This window comes from Bidens hawaiensis, unplaced genomic scaffold (assembly GCF_021521415.1).
Source record: "Bidens hawaiensis isolate Kalapana, Puna unplaced genomic scaffold, B.hawaiensis_p1.1 tig00045227_1, whole genome shotgun sequence".
NCBI lineage: Eukaryota > Viridiplantae > Streptophyta > Magnoliopsida > Asterales > Asteraceae > Bidens > Bidens hawaiensis.
In genome coordinates, this window is record NW_027498022.1 from 91,470 (window position 1) to 101,822 (window position 10,353).

Consider the following 10,353-nt stretch of genomic DNA (forward strand, 5'->3'; position numbering starts at 1 on the left):
TGGTTTCCCCGGCATGATAGGAAGTGTAGATTGCATGCATTGGGAATGGGCTAATTGTCCAACTGCATGGCGAGGTCAATTCACACGAGGTGACCAAAAGGGACCAACGGTCAGCCTTCAAGCGATCGCTTCATACGACCTTTGGATTTGGTCGGCATTCTTTGGTGTTCCCGGTTCCAACAATGACATAACCGTCTTAGAGCAGTCTCCTGTGATGGAGAGTTACATATCTGGGACCGTTCCCGTCGCTTCGTTTTGGGCTAACGATAACTTCTACGATCATGGGTACTATCTGGGTGATGAAATATACCCAGAGTTCGCGATAATTGTTAAAACATTCAGAGACCCGATGGATGAAAAAAGACACTATTTTAGGAAAGTGCAAGAGTCTGCGAGAAAGGATATCGAGAGGTGTTTTGGTGTTCTTCAACAACGATGACATTATGTTAAACATCCTTGTCGTCTGTGGTCTTTAGAAAGAATGAGATGTGCTATGTATGCGTGTATCATAATGCATAACATGATCATCGAGGACGAGGGAAGAGCAATATGTCCAACTTTCATACCGGACCCGGATCCACCACGGACTCCGGCAAGTATGGAGCAACGACTCAAAAACTCGGATTCTGTGCAGTCAAGAGAGATACATAACGCACTAAAGGAGGATTTGGTCCAACATCTTTGGATGTATCGGCCTCTACCTGGTGAAAACGATGATCAAAACGAGGGCAACAATGAAGACGATGATGAAGACAACGACGACGAGGAAAACGACGATGAGGACGATGAGGAGGACGAGGACGACGACGAAGAGGGCGAAGACAACGACGACGAAGAGGGCGAAGACGACGACGACAACGACGAATAGTTTTTTTTATTTTCTTGTAATATTTATTTAATAAAATATTATTGTTATTTGATTATTCTTATTAAAAATTAAAAAAAAACAAAAAGTGTAAAAGTGACAGGGCGCCACGTGACGCATAACCCCTGGATGTGAAGAGTTATGACTACGGCCTGTTTTTGTACAAAATCTGGGCGACCATAAGCCCTAACAGTACATGATCTAATAAGTTAATCACGAAGTGTAGCTCTTCTTCTATCTACACGTGCTGCTTGTGATTTTCAAACCCTAGATCCAGGTAACCGCCTTGGCTTCTTCTATCTATTATATTACTTGGATTTATTGTGTTGAATATTAGTCAGAAATCGTAAACCCTTTGGACGCCATGTTGTTCCAGGTTCCTTTTCTTTTGTAATTGTTTCTTCAGTCGTTTATTCTATTACTACACCAACAGAAATCTAACAAACGAAACTAAAATGATTTACCATTTTAATCGAATATATCTCATATTTTGCTACATTGTTTATGATATTCTGCATACATTCTTTTCTTCACAGATATATAATTATTTTGATTGATAACTTAGGGCTAGTTAGATATAAAAGGAGAGTAAGTTAAATTAGCTTTAACTTCATTCAAATATGCAGTGATCCAACTTAATTTACAAAACAAAATACTCGCCAGTGAGAAACTTTGAAGAAATGGATGGTGATTTGAGTCTCTCTCTCGACAAACTCCCGGTCAAACGTTTACAAGTAATCGAAGAAAATGGAGCCGAAAGATTCCCTCCGTATGACCATCATCACACCCAATTTAACAGCTTTTCAATCAGTCCATTTCTAAATCTTTATATAATTATTATTTTTTATTGCAGATATTTAAGTTACGATGATAACCGAGAAAATTTAATCCGCCGAATAGACTTTGCATGGGCCGTAGAGAGAGAAGATACAAATAAAAAACAGAAAAAAGGTGAAACAGCCGCTTCTTCAAAAGATGCATCATCATCACAACCGTGGCCATGGCAGAACATGATTGAGAATTTACAGTCGGCTCATCAGGAGCTTTCTGTTATTATTGATCTTATTAACACCGTAAGTCAAATAGTTGTTTTATGATTTATGGTATGTGTAAAAAAAATGCGTTATGATGTTACATTTATAAGTTTTGTTTGTAGGTTGAAGCTAATGATGCTGTCACAGTGGCGGGCATGACCAGACCAAAACAGTTGCCTAATGAACTCTTGTCTGACCTCGCAGTATCTACCGCTACAAAACTACAATGCTTCCGTGTAAAAAGACTAAAACACCCTTATGTATTACAATTAGGGGTGTAGAGCCTTGCTGAGCTCCACTAGGCTCGAGTTCGGCTCATGCATTGTTTGTTTTATAGTTTGCAATTATTTCTATATGTATTTTGTTTACAATTTTTTTATATAACATAATATATGTTTTTTATTGTTTCTTATTATAGCTTTATTTATACTAATAATTAGTATAAATTTTTTTTTTCGAGAGCTCGGCTCGGCTCGTTTAACTTACGAGAGCTCGAACTTGGGTCGATTTTTATTTATCAGACAGTTTATGTTCATTTATAATTACTTTAATGTATAATAATTACTGTAAAAATTTATATCTAACATATTAAATGAAATTTCTGTAAATAGTATTGGCTAGTTTAGGCTCCCAAGCCAGCTCTAGCTCGATATGTGAAGCTAGGGCTTGAGCTCGGCTCGTTTGTTGTTCATTATTTAGTTTATTTACATTTATATTTATTAAAATAAATATATATTGTAATATTGTAAGTTAATTTTTATCATAATTTTATATAAAATACTAATTAATATAAATATATATTTAATACATTGAAAGTTATTATAAATGATACGTACGTGAGCCGGCTAGAGCTCGACAGATGAAACTCGGGCCCAGGCTTGTGTATTAATCAAGCTTACTTTTAGGCTTGACCTCAATTAAGCTCTGCTTGATTTGAGCTTTTAGCGAGCTGATCTCCAGTGGCTCACAAGTTGCTTGGCTCTCTTACACCCCTAATTATGATTATGCGAACCAAATACCCTCACTTACCAAGCTCTTAATAACATGATATATTTGAAAAATTGTCTATTTCTGTATTTCAGCACCTTGGTAAGTATTTTAATCAATCTGCCAAATCATTAGAGAAGCAAGTTGCCAGAGAGGCTCGATTCTATGGAGCTCTAATTAGGTCAGTTATAATTTAACAATTATTATTATTATTATTATTATTCTATTTATTTATTATTCTAACTAGTTTAACAGACTGCAACAGAATTGGAAAATTAAAAGGCACCGCATGGCTGCAACTGCTGCTGGGAATGAAGGGTTTTACATTGATTTATTTGATTATACATTATATGATCCAAAATCTGTGTTTCGGCCAACTTCACTATCAATGGTTCGTGTTGAACATGATAATGCTGGAATGCTTGCGTTGAATTTATCTTCAAAATCATGTCACACTCTTCGATTCGGGTTCGTTAATGGAGATTCCAATAATATTATACGAAGATCAAATACAAGAGTTTCAGAATTTTCAGAAGATTCTGATAAAGAAGATAAAAGTGACGATGGCAGTGTAAAACAAAGGCATTCTGACCTTCGTGAAGTTCATCGAGCTGTTTTTGATGAGCAGGTAATTAATACGTATATTAAAGTTAAAGTTAGTTATACAGATGCTCCCTGTGGTATGTCCATATTGCTAATATGGTCACTTTGATAAATTGCATCTATGGTCCTGAATTGATAATGTGACACAGATGGCCCTTGAAATGGATGAACATTATAGAACCCGGAAATTATAAGATGAGATTGATAGGTTAATCCAATTCGAGAAGGATTAGGTCTCCGATTTAGCCGATTCGAGATGGCGATTCTCCAAATACAAGGTTAATAAACCCTAATATTTTTATATATATAAAACATGGATATCTTATAAACTAGGACAAGAACATATATATAGACCCAATTTATTAATAAATGATGCAGTTACTTAGACCCTTCGTCATCCTTGCCCTTTTATCTCCTTTGGACCCTTCAGCCTCATTGGATCTAGCCTTAATACCCACCCGTAGAGAAGACGGGTTCGTATCAATACATCCCGCCGGGACAAACGACTTGTCCTCAAGTCGGGAAGAGAAGTGTTGCGCCAAGCAATAAGCCATTCCATTATAGGTTGATCGACTTTCTGCAGCCAGTGATTGTCATGAACCGAATGTAGATGGAGATAAATTTTCACATCTTTAATAATAAGCAGGACGGTTTCCAGGACCTGGCAATTGTCTTGAACCAGATCTCTAACCCCATAATTCAGTTCAAGATGCTTTAGATAGGACTGGGTTTCTTCCAAACCTACAACAACATCTGCCACACAATCTTGGGCTTTCTCCAAATCATCGAGAGGGCTTCCTCCGTTTCCACTTTTCAGCATGTTTGGATCATTCTGCCCATCATGTCCTGCCCATTTATCATTCTCATCGTCCCCGTCCCCGAGAATAAGACTTGTCCTCAAGTCAGAAATACGATATATAATGTACCAAGCGATTAACCATTCAATTGTAGCTTGACCGGCTTCCTGGACTCCGCAACGGTCTCAAACTGACTGAAGGACCCTACAATGGTCTTGGATGGAACATGGCTGCAGGTTGATATTCTCATATCTAATAGTCAAAAAAGGCATAGAAGTGGTATGATTACTAGCACAACGAACCATTGCTTGTGAATTAATTCCCCTCCTGGTTGATGGCCTTAGGTTGCACAGAACACCCACCTTTTGCATCTGCATCTCTTCAAGTCTAGGTTGTTCTTCACAAGCATCAACTTTTCTAACATACCAAGAATCAGCATCCAAGTGTTTCTGAACTTCATTAGTGACCCCGATAGGTATATCAAGGCTACTGAATGTTACTTTCTGTTCAAACTCCTTTGAGCGGTTTCGTTTATCCCAATTTTCGACCTTCAATTTAACACCCAAAAACTGATCTTCAATGTTCAATTGAACATCTGAAGCATGCTCAGATTGATCTTGGGTCTTCAATTGAAGATCTAAAACATGCTCAATTCGATCATCGTCGACGCTAGGGCTGTTGTCAGGGGTTTCTTCGTTGACCAAATCTTGATTGTTGCACGGGAGGGGTGTTCCAAACATCACAGATTTGATTTCTGCAACATCACTCCTCATTTGGGAGACTATGGCGTGGAGCTTGGTGGCGATGACTGCCAATTGAGCAGCGATTGAGCAGCGATTTGATCAGATGTAATACTGCTACAATCGTTACCTTCCTTCTGGTTATTCCGGGCATGCACCATCGTGTTTCCCGGCAATGGAACCAAATGATAGAACCCGGAAATTATAAGATGAGATTGATAGGTTAATCCAATTCGAGAAGGATTAGGTCTCCGATTTAGCCGATTCGAGATGGCGATTCTCCAAATACAATGTTAATAAACCCTAATATTTTTATATATATAAAACATGGATATCTTATAAACTAGGACAAGAACATATATATAGACCAATTTATTAATAAATGATGCAGTTACTTAGACCCTTCGTCATCCTTGCCCTTTTATCTCCTTTGGACCCTTCAGCCTCATTGGATCTAGCCTTAATACCCACCCGTAGAGAAGACGGGTTCGTATCAGAACATTAGTTTTTCCAGTTTTTTTATAGTTTCTATTTTTGAGTAGTTAGGGCATTTTAGTCATTTCACATGCTTATTTGGAGAAACTAATGCCCATCCTTGTTACATTTATTAACTATCTGGGACTGTAGATGTAATTTTTTAAAGCTAATGACCATGCTTGCAATATGGGTATACTAGTAGTTAACTCTTAATGTTAATATTAAAGCAGAAAAGATGGAAAAAATTTTATATCTTAATTTCTGTATGTGGGTTATTTGCAGGTTTTTAATTTGATAAATCAAGAGGCATTTGTCCCATCATTAGGTATGAATGTGACGGGTATTCGGGAAAACCATTTGCAGTTAAACATAGATCAAGAAGCATCTGTTTTTGTTACACTTGTGACATCATCATCTAATGAAGATGATGTCATGCCGATGATTGAAGGTGAAGAAAAGCAGAAACAGTCATATCTTCCTAACCGAATTAGTTCGGAAATTCTCCTGAAGCAGTTATTTCATGAACACGTGTTTGTTCGAGCTAAGAACCGAAGTTTGGTCGGTCAACTGCCAAAAGACGGGCCAAACCTTCTCGGCCATTTTTGCATGTCGTTGGCTCACAGAATATTTTCATCCAAAGTTCTAACAAAACTAGAAGATCTGGTAATTGTCTTAATCTTTATTATTATTATTATTATTATTGTTGTTGTTGTTATTGTTTTTGTTATTTATTATTTCTTATTTCCTATTTCCTATTTGTTATTTGTTGGATAATATTATTTTGTTATTATATGGTACATGTAGGCGAGGAGTGTATCGTATGTTGGTTTGATGTCTCATCCTACATGGCATTCTCGTACGTCTACTTGGACACTGGTGGTTGATGTTCCTCAGTCGATCTTGCATACCTCATCTTACGTGGTATCCTCGTCACAGTTTTTAACCAAAGTTGTGGTAAATGATGATTGCATAACCATAGAAGGGGAAGGTGCTCCAAATGTGGTTGGCCTTTTTAAAGGGAAATCTGAAAACAGTTATTCGATTAACCGATTTGAATGCAATCTAGCCGATCTTCATGTCATACTTCTCCAGCAGGTATGTTTTGTAAATTGCATACACACACGCACGCACAAAAACATGTTAATCTAAAAAAGTAGGATACAATCTGTGCCCTTAATTCTTGATAAAATTAGTTTAATGTTCTGTAATTATTTGGAAGTGAGCAAAGGCTGGAAGGGTAAAAGAGAAAAGTGGTAACTTGTGTTGACTTTTTTCATAAAATACTAGTTTCTAGGCCTGTAAACCAACTGGACATTCATGCTTGTCTATGACTAACAGCAAATTTCAAGTATGTATTTGTATTAATACTTTTATATATTTGTTGTTTTTTTTTAAATTCTAGTTCATAACTTTAAATTACAAGCCTATATGTTCGTTTGTCTTTGTTTATGTTTGTTCATTTACGTTCGTGAACTGTTTGTTTAGATATCTAATGAACGAACGCGAACGAACACGAACATGTTGTTTTTTCTTTTTCTTAACGAATGAACGTGAACAAAACGTGAACATGTTCATTCGATTTATTGTCTGTGTTCATATAAAGTAAAATGAACATGCCCAGTCGTGTTCATTTACTAGCATACCAGTACAACCAATCTTTTGAACTTAAATAACTTCATATACTATATTACTCCCTCCGTCCCGTTAAAAGTGTCTATATTTCCCTTTTTATTTGTCCCATTACAAATGTCCACTTTCAAAATTTATAGCCAATTTCCAAGTTTACCCTTAAACACACACAACTAACATTAATAAACAATATTGATGGACCCAATGTTCAAGGGCATTATTGTCATTTGGTAAGCAAAAAAAGTAATCATTCAATCTACCTTGAACTTTGTGTTTTTTAAACCATGACACTTTTAATGGGACGAAGGGAGTATTTAAAAACGTTAGGCCATGAATCAACACTTTTTAATGGAGGGAGGGTGAGGGGGAATACACTAATACTACGCCTGTACACAGCGCATAGAAGATATTTAGATGTGTGAAGTAAACATGTGTGGTTACATAACTGTCTTGTTCGGTTCTTGCTGCAAATCATATTTAAATGCATTTATACCAACTGTTGATATACGAGACTGTTATGTAACTGTTTCTGATGCTTGCCGACATATTATTGGTTATGAAACGAACGTGTTCATGTATGTGTCAAGGAAAACAAGACTACTACTTTTGTTCAGAAATTAAATTTATGCTCAATCTGTGATTTTGAAAACAGGTTGCGAGTCAAATAATCCGTTGGTTGCATGAAGAAGCATTGATCGTGGGAATGAAAGCGAGCCGAGATTTCTTAAGTTTATCTTTTGAGTTGGATCAAGGTGAAGTGGTAGGTCTTGTGGCACAGGTGGACCCGGAAGACATTGAAGGCGGCATATCGTGGTGGTTGGTGGCGGAGAACGATGCGGCAGAGGAATACAAGCTTCAAAAAGAGGATTTGGATGGTGAAACAAAGAGATATCTAGGTCATTTGTCTTTAGATGTGTTGTATGCAACATTGTTGGACCTTGTGACCATGTGCAACAACAATGGTGGGAACCTTTGACAGGTTTTCAATGTTTTATTTTACAAGTAATTTGAACATTAGAATATATTATCTTTTCTTTTATAATTATTTGGGTGGTGGTTTTGGACGGTGAAATTGAGATAAGAGTGGGGTGCGTGCAACCATGCTATTTGATTGCTTTTTTTTTATCCATTAGCGTAAAGTAGTCTGTTTTTTATTTTCAATGGCTTGTCTTCCAAACATTCGGATTTCATATTTTGTATATTTTGTAAAACAGAAAAAATAATTTGTTTGAAACTTATAGGCAAATTGACTTTATGGTCTAATGAAATGTGATAATAATTAAGACTTGGGATCTCATGTTTGAAATCTAATTAAGGGGCTGTTTGGCAAGTGCTGAATCATCAAGTGTTGAACCATTAAGAGGTCTGAATGATTAAGTGTCTGAATCAGTAAATGCTGAACCAGTAAGATGTTGTTTGCTTGGACCTTTGAATAACTCTGCAGAATGACTATTTTACCCCCTCTTAACTATTTCGTGTTGAATGAAATATATTTGTTTAGTCAGAGCGCTTAATAACTATATTGAATGACCAAAATTTCATTATAACCAACCAAAATACATTTTAAAACAAACTTTCATTATAACCATCCAAAATACATATTAAAAATAGTTCACCAATGCAAGCACTGACACAAATAACTTAATAATACACTCACAAATAGACTGGATCCTTAAATACTTAAATATCAAACAACGCTTGAGCTATATCTCCTTGTTCACTTCATGGTTCGGAACCTAAAAAAGTTGTTTAAGAAACGATTGTAGCAACGTTGCCCCGACTTCTTTCATGCACATGCTTACTTGCTTGCTTGATGAGTCTTTATAAGCTTTCACATAGCTTCCTGCAAAGATTAAGTACCAAAAGAAACCATGAACACAAGTTTACAACATGTTAAAAATGTCCTATTAAGACTAAAGTTAGACAACACATTGAGATTAAAAAGAAAAAGTAAAAAAAATAAGAAACATGTCACCAGTTCTTACAAATTAGGTGAAAATCATAAATAGTCTTCGGAGTTCGCCTAAAACTTTAATTGTGGCCGGGAAAACAGATGTAACTGGTGGAGTGCATAGCTCCTTTTCAGATTCAAGTCAACCATCGTATGTTTAACTTCTCTATCATTAACCAAAAAATATAGCTAAAGCAAATAGTTTATACTAACAACCCCTAAACACCCTGCATATAATATATTTATTCCAAAAACCTCAAATCTTGTTTTAAACTTTTAATAAAACCATCATCAAATATTAAAACTTAATGATTATTCTTATACCTTCAAAGAAAGGTGCAAATAATTTGACTCTTTTTGCATTGTAACATTAAGTTTTTCATTTGGAAAAAGTGGAACTTAAGGCCACTATGCACTGTCACATTAGTACATTTTACTAGTGTGATAACAATTGAAAGGAGTTTTTAACTACAATTAGAGTATGGAGTGAAAGACCCTAAACAAACAGAGCGTGAAGTTCATGAAACCAAAATACAATAAACTATAGTGCAGTAACAACTCATCATAAAGGAAACCTACATTAACAAAAATTATCATGTAATGATAAACGAAGGCAACAAACACTAAAACATAACTATAGTGTAGTGACAGATGAACACATCTACATTAACAAATACGTTATGACAACTACAAAAATAAAATAAAACAAATCAAGCAAACGACATGTCCCTTTAAAAAAACACAAACTAACTAACATGCAATTTAAAGCATAAAAACTTAAGTTAATTACCTGATAAGCAGCTTGTGATCAGTTCATTGGAGTAAAGACAGGTGCTAGTCGTTTTTTATGCCTCTTGTAGCCATGGGTTTTGATCAGTTCATTGCATGATTTTTCAAGGAGTGTTGCCATTGCTTCATTAAAGAAAACCGCAAGCACATCGGTCGTGCCTTTGGTTATGGTAGCATTAATACGGTACCTGTTCAGTAACTTTTTTGGTCAGTAACAGAAAGTTACTAATTATACACTTAAGTGTGTCTCAAACATAGCTAATATCATAATCATAAACCTAACAAATCATAGACTTCAAGTTAAAAAATAATTAATCTTGGTATAAGTAAACAAAAGGCCCATTAGGCCATTAAGCCAATATGTTTTCTAGTTTTTGTCAAGAAACATAAGCAGGCAAACCTGCAAAAGTGACTACAGTTTCCCACCTTAGGCAGTTTTTTCAATAAGTTCATTTGCAACTAATGGACTTGTGGCTTTAGC

The 10,353-nt window shown here is 35.8% G+C and overlaps 1 protein-coding gene across 1 annotated transcript; it reads left to right on the forward strand.

The window, feature by feature from the left end:
- The first annotated feature begins 1,067 nt into the window (after window positions 1-1,067).
- On the forward strand, window positions 1,068-8,133 carry LOC143595456 (mediator of RNA polymerase II transcription subunit 17). Its single transcript, XM_077074465.1, has 9 exons — window positions 1,068-1,142; window positions 1,492-1,634; window positions 1,719-1,938; window positions 2,022-2,135; window positions 2,982-3,067; window positions 3,142-3,514; window positions 5,786-6,166; window positions 6,308-6,598; window positions 7,785-8,133. Exons 2-9 carry the CDS (start codon window positions 1,546-1,548, stop codon window positions 8,106-8,108), a joined length of 1,878 nt encoding a protein of 625 aa, XP_076930580.1. The 5' UTR covers window positions 1,068-1,142; window positions 1,492-1,545; the 3' UTR covers window positions 8,109-8,133.
- Window positions 8,134-10,353: the final 2,220 nt, after the last annotated feature.